Source organism: Taeniopygia guttata, chromosome 5 (genome assembly GCF_048771995.1).
Source record: "Taeniopygia guttata chromosome 5, bTaeGut7.mat, whole genome shotgun sequence".
Lineage (NCBI taxonomy): Eukaryota > Metazoa > Chordata > Aves > Passeriformes > Estrildidae > Taeniopygia > Taeniopygia guttata.
The window spans coordinates 50049222-50065564 of NC_133030.1; the positions used below are offsets into that span (position 1 = coordinate 50049222).

At 38.5% G+C, this 16343-nt stretch overlaps 1 protein-coding gene across 1 annotated transcript; it reads right to left on the reverse strand.

The window, feature by feature from the left end:
• Positions 1-1202: 1202 nt before the first annotated feature.
• LOC100229618 (alpha-1-antiproteinase-like) lies at positions 1203-15439 on the reverse strand. The gene is made up of 5 exons (XM_030274916.4): positions 15368-15439; positions 12861-13506; positions 6407-6677; positions 3980-4127; positions 1203-2778 (listed from the first exon to the last, which is right to left on the reverse strand). Exons 2-5 carry the CDS (start codon positions 13492-13494, stop codon positions 2590-2592), a joined length of 1242 nt encoding a protein of 413 aa, XP_030130776.3. The 5' UTR covers positions 13495-13506; positions 15368-15439; the 3' UTR covers positions 1203-2589.
• Between the last annotated feature and the right edge of the window lie 904 nt (positions 15440-16343).

Sequence of the window (16343 nt, forward strand, 5' to 3'; positions counted from 1 at the left end):
ATTTGTTGTTACCTGCTCTTTGACTACTTCTCCCCCCGCCCCCCAATACTATTCTGTTGTTAGTTCAGTTTGGAATAGTGGTTTAAGCTCAGCCATGTGCAATGGATTGAACTTTTCTGTTTTACCAGTGCCCTTGAATGCTTTTATATTTTGAACATCTACTGATCCCTCAGGCTCTTTGAAACAATCTCTTTTAAAAAGAATATATTATTTTGTGGCATTTCCCTCAAAGTTCTCCTTGTCATTTCTTATTACAGTTTTAATGTTCTGGAATTGTTGTTTTTGGCAAGGGGGCATTCCCTGAGCTGATAATGACTTCAATTTCTGAAATTTATCTTCTTAATTCTAGTTTAGATTTCTGTGTGAATATACTATTTTTTTCCCTTTTCAAGTTAGGGTTCCTTGAATTTACTTCCAAATGCATTGGAAGTACATTTTTACAGGAATGCAAGCTGTAAGATCTGGTTTTGTCAGAAAACTATCTGTAACCTAGGAAAATCTGCAGTGCCTTTAGATTGATGTAGATTACAAATATCTCTAAGCACCTGAAGAAAGTACCCTGTAAAGGTTTGCTATGGATCCAGTGATGTAGATAACTTTAATACACCTAATTTTCAGTTTGGGAATTTATTTTTTCTTATTGCCTTATTTGAATGCCATAGATAGGAGTTTTTTCTTCATTGTGATTTTAATTTGGAAGTAAGTTCCTCTACAAAAAGCTTCTAAGCAATTTTTTTGTTTCCCTCTCCTAATTTATTAAAACCCAAAGGTATGATATAAATGGCCTGTATTTTGTTTATGGAATAACAGGAACTTCGGCTCAAAAATGCGCCAAGACTGATAACAGAGCTGTTCGAGGGAGTCAAGAGAGAGCTTTTTAGAAATGATGAGAGACACACAGAAGCTACACACTTGATAGAGTAGAAGCAGCACACTTTCTAAAGGTTTTGAAATAAACATCTTTGCATGAAATGAATGCCCAGCCTTCCCAAAAGGTTCTTTACCTAGCAGAGATAACCTACTATTTATTGCTCAAGCTAAAGGCAGAGGGCTTTTCGAAACTCATTACTGGCATTACTGTGCTGATCTAATGTATATGAGCAGTAAATTAATAATTATTTGTTGACCCTAGTCAGAAAAGCCTACTTGAACCATACTTAATTCTTAACTCTGAATTATAAAAGTAAAATAGCAAAATTAGAAACTTTTTAATGTCATGTTTATTAATTGTTGTTGTTCTCTCATAGTACATTTGTCTGCATATTTCAAGGCTGTACAAAGACTGGTGTAAGTGCTTAATACCTATTAACAGACTAACCCCCTTTAGTCAATAATTGACCCCTCCTGCAACCAGAGATCAGATATATACCAGGAATATGAGTGAAGAAATAAAATAATGATAGATGTTGTAAAAACCAGAAGAAAAAAAAATAGATAGGAAAGAAAACAAGGAAATAAAATAAGCATGTTCATTATGAATGTGACTGGTTATTGTGTCTCTTAATAGTGAAAACAGCTCTTTATAATATTGTGGCTATACTAACCATGAAGCAGATGAGAAAAAGAGTACCAATGTTGTATTACCAGACAGTCTGGGAACAGAAGGGGTTATATGAAGAGATATGGCAAGCACCACTGATGGGGTATGGGTGTTATTGATCCTACAAACAATACTGGAATGGCGCTTACTACCATGGGTATTCTCCCAGGTACAGTAATGGTACAGACACTGGCACCAGGACATGGCTTGTGCTTCCTGCTGCCTGGGGACTTTTAGGAGCTACTTTAGGTGCAGGCAAAAGCTAGAAGTAGTCTTCTGGCTGCTCTGAGCTGTATATTTAATTCACAATGGTTGGCTCCAGGATGCCAAAGTGCAGAGATCAGATCTATCTCCTTTTTTATTTTGATCAAATTCTTAGAACCTCTGAAGTTTGCCCTGGAATGAGTCTGGACTATAGATTGCACAGAAACAGAGGCAGGGCAGTATATATCTGCAGGGGGAAAACACCCCTTCTTTGAGACCCCTTTGCAGCAGCCAAGCTGGGACAACAACTTACAGCCAAGGGTGTAATAGACTCACTGGACAACAATGGTACTGGGCAAGGTAATAAGCATTATGCATGTTAAGGTTTATGCTAGTTATAAACTTCACGTTGGTAGGAAAATTGACACAAATAGTAAAGTGACATAACTTGTACCTATTTGTCAGTCAACTTAAAAAAGATAGGAGAGAAGGCAGCCATGAGGGAAGAAGCAGACATACACAACCCTCTCCACCCACACGCTCCTCATCTTCCCTGCTAGAAGATGTATCTATGCTGTCAGTATCACACAGGCCTATCTTGTCACAGAGCTCATGACAGCTCCGTATGAATGCAACCTTCTTAAAAAAAAAAAAAAAAAAAGAAGCAAGGCCCAAACAAACATGCATCTATGATAACTTAAATTGATGAAGAGCCTCATCTACAAAAAACATCAGTGAATAACATCAGTTTAAGAGGTGGAGAGTCCCTCTGTAGCCATGCCATACTCATCAGGTCTAATACTTGATCTGTGAATGGTCATCACCACATTAATTTGTACATTAACTTAATTTTTTTTCAGAGGGTTCACAATTTTTCCCATAAAGAGTATAGTGTCATCCATAGTTATGACCATTAGGAAGGGCCTGTCGAATCTAACAGTAACTGGAACGGACATAGGCACTATTTCCATGCCTGTGGCAGCTGCAGCTTCGGTGCCAGTCTCATCCACCTTTACCACAGCCTTATGAATAGCCTGTGAAAAAACAGACATTTTACAAGTCAAGGGGGTACAAAACTAGTCACCTAAATAAGAACGAGAGTTAAAAGTGCCTGAAGTAGCTACTGGTAAGAAACAAGTGTCAGATGGACAGATGTGAATCTACTGCTTAATGATAGCAAAGTTGGGGGAGGGAGAAATAAAATAAGCCAGCTACATGCAGCACAGCTTTATAGCCCCTGAGAGGAAACATTACTCTTCACTGGAGGGGCATGTCCCTGCTAGTGAAAACATTTGCTTTGTTTCTTTTCTTATTCTTTGTATCCACTCCAGGGCCATGGAGATCTGTACAGGTAGACCAAATGTTAATAGAGTAAGACTGTATTTTACTGTGTATTAGAAGTTCATATAGTTGAAGAAACAACATGCAGATTAGCACAATTAATAGAAATCTTAAATTGTGTTTCCAATGTTCCTTCACGTTTTGGGAAAAAATGGGAACAAAGATGAAGGGCAAGAAATGGAGGGTTAAAGCACAGAAATACAAAAGTTTGACCTTGTGAAATCAAGACACTGACAGATCCTGATTCGCTAATGTCCACTTGAGGTCATGAGGGCAGTTGTTTTCTTCATTAGACAATTAAATTTGCCCTGATTATCAGCTTTAAACTCTATGTTTATTGAAGCATGATCTATCTGTAGCTTTTTCCTGAGCCTGGCAGTCATTGATAATATGCTTAAAGCAAAATGTTTGTATAACTGCATTTTAATTTCCCCCAAACAGTTTAAAAACAAGTGTTTTTTTCTCTTCCTTCACCTCCATAAAATACAAGCAGTGATACATCCTACAGCTCCCTACTTGCCCACAAGCAGGCTAGAGAAGGCAGACATGAACAGAAGCAGCCAGTGGTGACTGTAACAACATGCTGCACGAAGGTACCAAGGTGTGGATATATAATGGACATGTATGTTTTATAAAGTTGCCACATGCAGGTCAAAATAGCCTTTTATTTTTAATCTACAGATTAAAAAACTACAGACTAGTAACTTGCTCCAACCCAATTGTTTATACAGTGCAACAGGGATAAAATACTCTGAATGCTATCAGCTGCCTTTTTATGTGAAGCAAAGCCTCTTTACATGAGTTTTGCACCATGAATAGCTGTGCAGAAAGTTATACAAGTATTAGTAACCATGGGCCCATAAACAAAAAGCAGTTATGGCAGTTATGGCTTACCTGGGAAATTCTGTGCTGAGGCTGCCCAGTGATCCCAGAGAGGTCAGCCTTATCCGTGAATAGATCCATGATGCCCATTTTATATAAGATATCTTTTAGGTTATATGTCCCATAAAGCGTGAATTTCGGAAGATACAAATTTACTGAGCTGTCAGAAAAGAAGTGCAAGAATATGGTGAAATATTTGATCAGTTATCACAGAGTAACATAGACTCATAAGAGAAAAAACTGATTTTGCTTTCTCCCTAAAGACATTTTGCCTGTAGCCTCTCTCTAGCCTTCAACGTAGATGTAAATTTTTTTAAGTTAGTAATCTCTTGTGCAACCTGCTGGAAGCACCTTCATCATGAGCCATTACTGAGGATGCGGACGATTCACCTTGTGAAAAAGAGATTCCTTCAGTGTCTCAAGCTAAGCACAAAAAAATAGCCAACACATTCAAGTTCACTGAATGTTACCTTTGGATAAAAAAGGTCTTGTGGCATTCTGTATTTATCATATAAAACAGGACAGATAAAATGGAACTGTATCTACTGAAGAAGCAGGACAATAGTAAGTAGTGATAGAAAGCATGGCAAAACAAAAGACAAAAGCAAATTTACAGGATATAGTTAGATATATTATTAAATCTATTACATATTAATAGATAATTATTTTTCTGTGTCAAGCCCAGTGTCTGACATACTCAAGTTTAAGTGACCAGATTGCTGCTTTCCATAAATTAACTAAAGCTCTATGTTCCTGACTAATTTCTTCCTTGTTTTTTCCCCAAGTATCTAACAATTACTTTTCAAAGGTTAAGCCCAACATTTACAGCTAGAAGCAGCATGAGACAGAGGTTAGTGATAGCACTGATATTAGGTGCTATGTTCTGGTGAGAAATCAGGACAGCTCTCCAGACCTTTAGGTCAGGGAGATGTGGAGCACTTGAAGCTAGCCAAAGAGAAAGTCATCCAGTGGGCAGGTGGGAAGGAGAAGGCCCACACCTCCAGCATTGCACAGCATCTGATGCCAGCTCTGGCTGTATCCAAAAACAAGAGTGCTGGTGGATTGACATCAGGTTGCTGACCTCTTACTTCCCAGTTTCAGTCTGTGCTGATTGCTGCCCCGAATGAGGACACAGCTATCCCTGAATCATCTGCCCCATTGTTACCTAAAGGAACTCCTGCTCAAGCCCCCACTTGCTTCCAGTACAGGGGAATGGGAAAGCCACAGACACACAGTAACAATGCAACAAGGAAAGGAGCAGTGGAATACACTTTCCAGAAGGGAAAGTGACATTTTCTCTATAGTTCAGCCATTTAAAACATCTCAGCTGTCTGTACTGGTGACACTTCAGCACTATCCTTTTCATCAGCCACCAGAAATGAAAGATGTCCTTCACAACACTTCTACCACTAATATCAACATCAGTTTTCAAACAGTGAGGGGACAAACAGGTAGCTCACAGCCTTTACATGATTCTATATAATACTTTCATTTATTAAGACCTCCTAGAGATTCCAAATAATAGCTGATACAATCAATTGTTTTAAAGATTAAAGGGAAAAGGAGGAATTTGTGTCATTATTTTGTAGGAGAGAATGGTTATGATGAAAAATGGGGAGCAGCATGAAACAAACTTGTATTTGACTGCGATTCTTTTTCATATTATAAAATGCAGAGAGGAAATACAAATTCCTCCAATTAGATTTAGCATTCATCTTGATAATTGTAAAGGCAATTTTTTCTTTGGCAAAAATTATATCTAAATATCGTGATTCACCATCTTTTTGTCCTATAGGCACACATAACTACTCCCAGAAGTTTCAAAACTGAAAAGGTGCAGTGAGAATTACATTGTTTTTGCTGGGGTTTTATTTGCTTGTTTTTGTTTTTGTTTTTTTCTTTGTTGTTGTATTTTGGTGGGGTTTTTGTTTGTTAATTTTGTTTTGTTTTGTTTTCACATATTGAGCTTTGCCCTCATAATTGCTGAATGGAAGTTGTTATTTAAGCATTAACTGTACAATTGCTGTTAATTTTAATAGACAGAAATTAAGAAACAGACAAGAAAAAAGTCTGAAGTGGTAGGAATTTACTTGTAAATAGAAGGCAGAAAACTTCCCTCCTTCTCCCCTATTATTTACTCGTAAATAGAAGGCAAAAAGGTGAGAAGAGGTCTAAGTCAAAAAGCTTGAGCCTATTAAAAACTGAAGATGGGAAACAAAATGTAGAAACAGCAAAAGTCCTAATCTGTGAAGGTTTTCAGTGTGTGCAGTACTGAATGTGAAAACACATGGACACTAAATCAGCCTTAGATCCAACTTAGGTCAGGAAATTTCTTCTACTGCTTAAAGCAGAACTAAAAATTGCATACTGATTCTGTGTCATACCCCAGCACATTCATTTCCTTGGCTACCATCTGAACAAAGAACTGCAGAATTTTACCTTTTTGTGACTAATGTCGACCACCTTGACAAATGTTCACAAGACAATCTTTTCTCCAGCTTCCTCATTCTTCCTCTATCAGGCAGAATAAAAAATGCTGAAGCACCTCCTTTGTAATCCATTTGCACCACAGTGGAAGACAGCTGCTCATCATAGCCATGCTTGAACAGGCCCATTCCAAACATCATCGGGACTTCAACAACCTTGCTCCCATCCGCAAAAAATTTGCTCATTTTAGTGTATTTTGGATCAAAAGGTTTTTCCCATTCAGCTTGAAATATAAGAGACAGAATTACAGGATATTTTTGAGGACATGAAACCATAAGACATATTATTATAGGACACATTCTTAGATGACAGAAACTGGCACAGATGGATCAGCTTCAAAGACAAACCAATTTGCAATGATCAGTTGATCTTGCTAAATACTTAGAATAATTCAATAGCAACACACAGCTGATAGAATGTGATATAAAATGCTCCCTTAACTCTTACAGCAGGCTGCAAAACCCTTCATTTAGATGAGTTATCAAGGGTTCTAACTTGCACTTTTCCTCTATGATAACAATTTTGAGGAGCCTGTAAAGTCCTCATATAATGCAGCCTTTATCTAAGCTCAAAAGAAGATTGTCCCATTTTCTTATTCCCAAACCAAAATAGGCTTGTAATGGGTGACATGAGGGATGAGTTCTCCAGAGAAATTAAAGGATTTGTGTTACTTGCAGAGAGGTGTTGATACCTCACATTAGCTGATGATGTATGGAGTCATAAGGAGCTTAATTTTACCAGACTGCTGAGTTAGGAAAAAAAGCAGCAACAGCAGAAAATTTTTCCACTGTCATCTTCACCATATTAAATTTTCAAATATTCCTCACTTAGTCATGAAGTCCACATTGAAACTCTGAAAGGTTCTTATCATCAGTGGAGAGGAGTTTCAAAGTCAAATTCCAGGTATCCATGTCATATGTTCCAGAGGCTGAGCAAATTTTTTTTAAAAGGGAAATTTGTGGAGTTTTGGAAAGGCTTTTTTGTTGCTATTATTTTAATTTTTAAGAAAGCCTGTTGCTCTGTAGTAAATTTTGCCTTCTAGAGCAAAACTAACATTTTATCAAATGTAATGGGAAAAAGTAGAGCTGTCACACTAAGTAAAATAAGTGGCATCAAGAAAACCATGAAACAAGATGAAACCCCTGTTGACTTCTGATTTCTATTTGAACACTGATTACTAGGCAACTTGTTACAAATGAAATAATTATTGTCTGCTGTCTCCACCATCTGACATAGCCTGCACTACTAAATAACTTTCAAAAAAGTGAAATGAAACTTCTTCAGTGCCTGTCTTGGTGTCTGAAAGCATAGATTGACAACTGCAATGCTCTTAACATGGAAAAGTTGCTACTTTTATACATTTCATATACTTTTATATACTTCATTAATAGTGACTTCTATCATCAGATATATAACACACAGGACTTCTACATTATTATGCCTAAGGGAAAAAAAAAAGCATAATGAATCACAAAAACATTAATGACACCAGTCCTGAAAACTTTAACATTTATCTAGTGCTCAACTCAGGGAAAACCAACTGATTTCAAGAAGAACTTTGCTTGAAAACTGAGTAGGATGTTAGGACCACTACTCTGTGCATCAAGAGTGCAAACTTGGGCCTCTTCAGAGATCTGCTTGGGATAAGGCCATGGAGGGAAGGGGGCCCCAAGAAAGCTGGTTTGTCACAACAATTTCATGCAGATCTATAGGCTGGGGGCAGAGTGCCTGGAAAGTGGCCCAGTGGAAAAGGACCTACAAGTGCTGATTAACAGCAGCTGAACATGAGCCAGCTGTGCCCAGGTGGCCAAGAAGGCCAGTGGCACCCTGGCCTGTGTCAGCAATAGTGTGGCCAGCAGGACCAGGGCAGGGATTGTCCCTCTGTACTCAGCACTGGTGAGGCCACACCTCAAGTTTTGTTCAAGGTCTGGTTTTAAGACCCTCACAACAAGAAAGACACTGAAGTGCTGGAGTATTGAGGGCAACAGAGCTGCGGAAGAGTCTAGAGATGCAGTCATGTGAGGAGCACCTAAGGGAACTGGGCTTTTTAGGCTGGAGAAGAGGAGGCTGTGGGACAGAACCTCATTGCTCTCTACAGCTGCCAGAAAGGAGGCTGTAGCCAGGTGAGGGTCAGTCTTTTCTCCCAGGCAACGAGTGATGGGACAAGAGGAAATGGCCTCAGGGGAGGTTAAGGTTGGACATCAGGAGGAATTTTTTTCACTGAAGGGGTTATCAAATCTTTTAAAAGGCTGCCCAGGGATATGGTAGATTCATGATCACTGGAAATGTTCAAGAAATGACTGAACTTGGAACTTAGTGCAAATAGTTTGTTTGATATGGTGGTGTTCAGTCAAAGGCTGAACTCAAAGATATTTGAGTTCTTTTCCCACTTAATGATTCTATGATTCTCTTAATATTCAAGGATGACCTCCACCAAGCCCAGAAGTGATCCATCCTAGCAAAGAAGAAGTCAGATAACAATGCCAGGAGGTCTGCCTGGATGAACAAGGAGCTCTTTGGTGAACTCAAACACAAAGAGCCTACAGAAGGTGGAAGCAAGGACAGGTAACCTGGGAGGTATAAAAAGAAATTTTCTGAGCCTCCAAGGAATACATTAGGAAAGTTAAAGGTGTGATAGAATTAAATCTGGCCAGGGACATTGAGGGCAACAAGAAAAGGTTCTAGAGGTATGACAATGATAAAAGGAAGACTAGGGAAAATGTGAACTCCCTCCAGAAGGAAATGTGAAGCCTGGTTACCCAGAACATGGACAATGCTGAGGTACTCAATGACATTTTTTCCCTCAATCTTTACTGGCAAGTGCAGGGACTGGAAGAATGAAAGAAGCAGTCCACTGTAGAAGAAGATCAGGTTTAAGAACATGTGAAGGACCTGAAGATGAACATGTCCATGGGACCTGCAGATCATTAGAGAAATAGATGGAACAGCTAAACCACTATCCATCATATTTCAGAAGTTATGGCAGTCCAGTGAAATTTCTACTGACTGAAAATATAAATGAGAGCTCTCATTTTTAAAAAATGAAGAAAAGGAAGACCCAGGAACTACCAGTCTTTCTCACCTCTCTGAGTGGCAAGATACAGAGCAGATACTCCTGGAAACTGTGCTAAGACATATGGAAAATTAGGAAGTGATTGGTGGCAGACAGCATGACTTCATAAAGGGTAAACTGTGGTAAAGGAAGATCAACCGATGTAATCTACCGGGAGCTGTGCAAAGAACTTCACACTGTCCTGCATGACATCCTTGACTCTAAACTGGAGAGATGGGTGTGAGAGGTGGCCCACTGAGTGGATAAGGAATTGTCTGGATGTTTGCATTTGAAGGCTTGCAATCAATGGCTTGTTGTCCAAGAGGAGATCAGGGATGACCAGTGCTCCTCGGAGGTTGATATTAGGACCAGTGATGTTCAATGTCTTTGTTGGAAAAGTGAATGGTGGAATTGAGTGCACCCTCTGCAAGTTTGCCAGTGACACCAAGATGGTACCATTCTGTAAGGAAAGGATGCCCTCCAGAGTGAAGGCATGCCACCCAGACAGAGAGGGTGCCATGCAGAGAGAGTGAGACAGGCTTGAGAGGTGGGCCCGTTAGTATATCATGAAGTTCAGCAATGCCAAGTTCAAGGTCCTGCATGTGGGTTGGGACAATCCCAAGCATAAATACAAGTTGGGAAAATAATGGATTGAGTTGAAAGAAGACCTGAGCAGAAGGACTTGGACCTACAGGATGAGAATCTCAGCATGGCCCAGGAATGTCTGCTTGCAGCCCAGAAAGCCAAGCACATGTTGAGCTGCATCAAAAAGTGTGGCCAGCTCCACTTCTGCTTCACTCTGGCAAGATCCCACCTGGAGTACTGCATTCAGTTCCAGGGTTTCCAATAAAAGAAGGACGTGGACGGACCTGTTTGAGTTACTCCAGAAGAGGGCCATGAATATGATCAGAGGGCTGGAGCACCTCTCCTATGAAGACAGGCTGAGAGAGTTGGGGTTGTTCAGCCTGAGAAGAGAAGGATCCAAGGAAACATTAGAGTCCCTTCCAGTACCTAAAGAGGGGGAAGTACCTGTAGAGGGGGGAAGACTTTTTATGCAAGCAGATAGTGATAGGACAAAGAGGAATGACTTTAAACTGAAAGAGGGCAAATTTAAATTTAGATTAGCTATAAGAAAGAAATCCTTTACTATGAGGATTGTGAGGCTGGAATAGAGAAATTGTAGATGCCCCATCCCTGGCAGTGATAAAGGCCAGGTTGGACAGTTCTTTGAATACTCTGGTATAGTGGAAGGTGTCCCTGACCATTACAGGGGCATCAGAACTACGTGATCATTAAGGTCACAAACCATGACTATCAGTTAACACACAGATTAGACAGAGATGATATTCACTAATACTTTCCTCCTATTTCAAAGGCACTCTTATTCCTGTTCTCAGTTCTGTCTTAGGGGGATACCTTCTAGGCACCTTCCTCAAGTGCTTCACGGTGCTCAAGTTGCAAAATGAAATTTGAAGTACTCTTTGCCATTACCAGCTTGACTGAGGTATGAAAAGGGATTGGTGTAATATAGTGGAATAACATGTCTTGTAGGTAAAAGTCAGGAAAATATTGCCAGACTTTTGTCCTTGAAGGAAGAATTCTGTACTATGCTACACCAAAAAAAATTGTCACCAGTAATGTGCAAGGGAGTTTGTAATGCACAAAAAGAAGACAACCACCTGAAAGTATGGACTGGTTATAGAGCTAAGTGAGGTTTAGAAATCCTCTCTAGATTAATCCCAGGTCTAGATAATTAACTTACTCTTGATCTCAAGACTAAAATAATGTTATTATATTATTATGATTAATGCTATTCTTTAATCCATTTGCTTTAAAATTGATGAGCTAAAACTGAAACTCCACCAACTTTACTGCAGCTAGGAAATCTTTGCAGTAGCAAACTGAACATCTCTTCAAAAAAAACCCAACAACCCTTACTGTTAGAACAGGTAAAAATTAACTGCAATACAAAATCATCTTTTATACAAAGTTTCTTGGACTTTTGTCCCCACTGTGCTACTAAATTCATTGCTTATTCTCCAAACACCTTCCAGTAAAAGAAAAGTCAGGGGTTTTGCCTGTTTTGAAAGATGTACCTGATGCCTAATAAAAGTCTAAATGAAAGCATTATTTGAGATAAGCAAGTAGGTTTTCAAGAGAACTAAGGAACATCAGTCATCATTTCAATTAGCTCCATTTAGTTGTGGCCAAATCTTCAGACATTAATACAAGGAGCAGAGATGCAGATGGAAAGCAAAGAAAAACAGAAGTATAGTTCTTAATTATTTTCAGGGGAAGCCTCATATTGGAAAGTGCAAGCATCCAGGTTAACAGTTCTAAAAGGATAGCTTGTCTTTTAAAAATTTATCTAATATGCCATCTCCATTTCAATTAAAAAGCTTGATGATATTTTTATCAGATAAATTACAGAATTTTATTGTTCTGACTACAAATACTTTGCTTTCAGCATATAATCAGTAAGAGAGAGAAAGTTTGAAATAAGATGCAATATCTGTTATTAGACCACTGATTGAGTCTTACAGCCTTGATCCTCTTCGTCTCATTAGATCAGAAGTCTGAAAAGCTCTGGGAACATCTGAAGACTGTATCTAAGCAGACTGCACAAGTTAATTAAGAAAAACAAGCTTATTGTCAATAGGCTTGTATTTGATACTGGTGGGTCCATCTCTCCACTGGAAAATATTAGAATCTGCAAATCAAAAAAAAAAGGTTGAAACCTATGCCTCTAGATGCACCAGAACTACAGACATGCTATCGGCAAAGGTATAGTTAGCGAAAAAATAAGGAGAACATGAGTGAGAAACTAAAGCTATTGTAGCATGCTTAGTTTTCAATACATAAACATTCACAGTAACAGCAAAGCTGTTATCTAAACATACTCCGTCTGATAAGATGATAGGTTTTCCTTTAATAGCATTCTTTGAATTTAACTCTGAACTTGATAAACAAAAAAACAGCTGGATTGAAATTCACAGAAATGGATCTCGGCCAAGGATTTAAGAAAGTGCTTGAATCCTACTAGACTGCATAGGATTAGATGCTTTACTGCCTAGCAATGCCTTCCTCAGCATATATTTCACTTAATTTTCTGAAGGAAAGAAGTTAATATATTAAAAGATATGGGAAAACTTGCCATACCTTTTGCTAGGAATTATCAGTGTCAAGTAGAACATAATTTCCAATAGCTTTGTTTCTAATTAAATATAAGTGAGGACCAAAAGGGAAACAAGATATGAGTCCGCCTGCAAAACCACATTGCAAAAAATGATGAAGTCCAAAGCTGACCTGAGGAAGTACTTTATGGAGTAGAAGAACACGATATGTATATCTTACCGTTAAAATAGATATAGCTAATAAGGAGAATTTCAGTAAGTGGATCTAGGTTATTTACGAGGTCCCTGATTTTTCCATTCGTTCTTCTTGCCACATATTCATTGATCTTTAGCTGGGCTTGATCAGCCTTCTTGAAGTTCATAGGATAAGCTTCTCCTTCATAGAAGTTTCTGAGATCATTTAAAAATCTTTCTTGTGGCTTCAGTCGATCAAGTACAAACAGAACATTTCCCATATTCAACTGTAACCCCCCATTCCTTCTGTTTACCATTTGCATGAGTTGATGATAACCTTCATGTATGTCATTTTCAGAAATCTGACGAGGGTTAAAGCAAAGGACCCTAAGAATCTGTGTCAGGGTGTCTGATCTGGCACCCAGAGTCAGCATTGCAAAGGCAGTAGAGATGCTCAAAGGAGAGAAGAAAACATTTCCGTTGTTTTCACGAGAAGAAATTTCTTTGTAGAAACAACATGCAAATCGACAAACACTGTTCCTTACACTCTGCAATGGCATGTTTTGGTTTCCTTGTGCTCTTTGATTCTGGTTTCTTACCCCTTGTTGATAAGTCTCATAGCAATAAATGTTGGAATGGATTCCAACAAGTAAAAGACACAGGAAAAGCAACATCTTCATATTTCTGTGATTCTGTAATAGAAGAAAAGTTACATTTGGCTTAGAAATCTTTTCACCTTGTGTTGAGCAATACATCAATACCTTCACTATACAGAGTTAACTTAGCACCAGTGACTCTGAGATGTTTGAATTGGGGGAAATGGGGGAAATGAGCTTTCTATTTCAAGGAAGCAGACTCTGGAATATTGCTCAACCTACTGAAGAGGTTATGAAATAATAAAAATTAAAGTCAAAGAGGGATGAGGTAATTCCAAATACGCCCTCATTAAAGTTAAGCTACAATTCATTTTAAACTGTTTTTTTTTTCCCCAATATTGTGTTTTTGATGTCGTTTGAAGTGATGAAAGCATCAAAAGCACAGGTTTATAGAGAAGAAAGCAAGGGAGACAGTCAAGGCCAATCAGTTAAATTTGGAAATTTAACTGATGAAAAAGCAGAAGAAAGGCACAATATACCTCTTTTGTGAAAATTAAAACATATGTCTTTGAATGGGCTGCATATAAACCCATATGCAGGCACCTAAGAGAATGCAAATGCACTTGTTAATGAAGAAGTGATGAACATTTATGGTGAATTCATAAAACTTGAACAGTTGAGCACAACTAAAAGAAAAAAACAACTTCCACTAAAATAACAGAAGAAATAGCCATTAGGATGTTGTGAAAACCCTCAGAATACAGTGCTGCTTATATAGACCGGGAAAATGAGTAAGTACATAGAGCACCAAAAGGAAATAAGTGAGCCTGCTGCATGCAAAGACATGCCCAGCCCAGTGACTGAATCAAGTCACTTAAAAACAAAATTTAAAAAAAAATAGAGAAACTCTAGACCTAATACTGTCTTTATCATCAGAAAGATAGAAAAGGGTGATTTGGCAAAGAAGTTTACAATGGCTGAAAATGAAGATGAGTGAGTGAATTCAGGAGGAAGAAAGACACTAAAAAAATAGAGATAGAACAGGAAAACCTTTTCCAGAGAAGCATGGAAACCATTCATTCCACATCTATGGCAATACTCTCACCTCTAGAAATTAACACTGTATCACAATTGGTTCAATAACTTTTGTCAATAGAGAGAAGTAAAGATGTGGAATATCTAGAAATCCAAAACATCCTTCTGTAGTATGTAATCATTTGACCTACCAAACTTTTTTAAAACAAAGCTCTCTTTGGGGGAAAAATACCTAAGGTTTTTGACTTGCACTGAGAAATGTAGACTCTGCCTTGCAAAAGCTCTGAATCCTTGTCAGCTCCCACCATGATCCCACATTTGTGTTCTCCACTTTCCATCATTTTGTTTCTCCAAAACCCAGTGAACTGAGAATGCTGATCTTGGCTTTAGTAATAGATGCTCTAAATATTCCTTAATTCACACTGAATATCATGGTCATAGAAATACTACTAATGCTAGGAAAGGGCCTGAACCCCATGACAAACCACTTTCAGACAGTGCACTTTCATGTCTAGAACACATTTAAATTTAAGGTCTGATTTGTTTTTGACTTCTCCCACTCTTACACTAATTCTTTAAGCCAGTTTCTTTTTTTAAAATGCTGTCTAGATGCTTTAGAGAGCAATCCTTAAGACCCCACTTCAATTTAGTTTCATGCCCTACATTTGTTATTATCATCAATGTACTTAATTTAAAACACTTAGAAATGCAGTTTTCCTAAGGACAGTCACGAATGTGCCAATCTCACAGAGGACTTATCTTTTCTATTTAAAAAAAACCCAAAATCATAGTTAAACAATCCAAGAAGCTTTAAGCCAAAACTTGTATATGAACATAATAATTTCTCAATTAAAAAATTTTTGCCCTGAATATAATTTTTGACAATTTATCCACATTAAAAAAACCCCAAAACATTACTTACAGTGACTTCAAAAGTGTTGTATTCACCAGGTCTGCACGGGTCCTTGCTCAGTTGTTTATGCTGTGAACACAAAGCAGGGTATCCTCTAGTAAAGGTTAAGATCATCTAAGGGCCGTGACTCACACATTATAATTTTAGAGATTACTATGATGTCGAAACTAGTTTTACTGGACACTTAACTTTAGTGAATATGTTTCACACGTGACTTCTTATTATTCATGACTATCTGATCACTCTGGTTAGATTCAAACCCATTCTCCTCAAATTGAACCTACTGTTTCTTAATATCAAGCATTCATACACATCTCAGTTGCCTGAATCTACTATTTTATTAACAAGTTACGAGAAACAGCAAGCACGGAGAAATATTTTGAACATCATTTGCATAATTTCCAGAATTTCCAATAGCATTGCTGCCACTAAGACAGGAGGGCAAGGCTTGATGCACCAGGACAAACTGAATTTTTGTGATCTACCTCGCTTTGTCTCTGCATATCCATGGTTGATTGTCTCCAGGTGAAGCCAGTGACGATTCTAATAGGTGCAAGGCTTAAAACACTGTTGTGCCACACTACCAAATGCTGTCAGATGTGTACCTGGCTATCCACTCCCAGACAGGGAATCCACTGGCAGCAAGAGCTGTGATATTGACTCCTGGGTCACTTGTATGGCCCTGTGCCCAGAGAAGAATGCAGCTGGGATGACATTGTATGCAGGTGATTGCAGTTACAAGCATGGCCTGAGGACAGGGGTGGAAGCCAAGGAACATGGGTGTTAAATAGAGCAAGTCTTTAGATCAGCTTACTATCTTATAATCTGGGATGTGGGGAGCAATCCCCTCTGATCGTGTGCCAAGTTCAGCTGGGTCAGATCAGACAACCTGGTATCCTGTGCTCAGCTTTACTCCTGGGTGCAGAATGACCAAAGCATCATGGAAGGGAACTCTGGGGACCACACAGTTCAAACCCTTGCTCAA

Coding starts and splice junctions, on each gene's coding strand:
- LOC100229618 (XM_030274916.4), bottom strand. CDS start 13,494: ATGAAGATGTTGCTTTTCCTGTGTCTTTTACTTGTTGGAATCCATTCC. Junction 6,678..12,860: donor TAGCTATATCTATTTTAACG/GTAAGATATACA, acceptor TTATATTTCAAG/CTGAATGGGAAAAACCTTTT. Junction 2,779..3,979: donor CTCAGCACAGAATTTCCCAG/GTAAGCCATAAC, acceptor GTTTTTTCACAG/GCTATTCATAAGGCTGTGGT.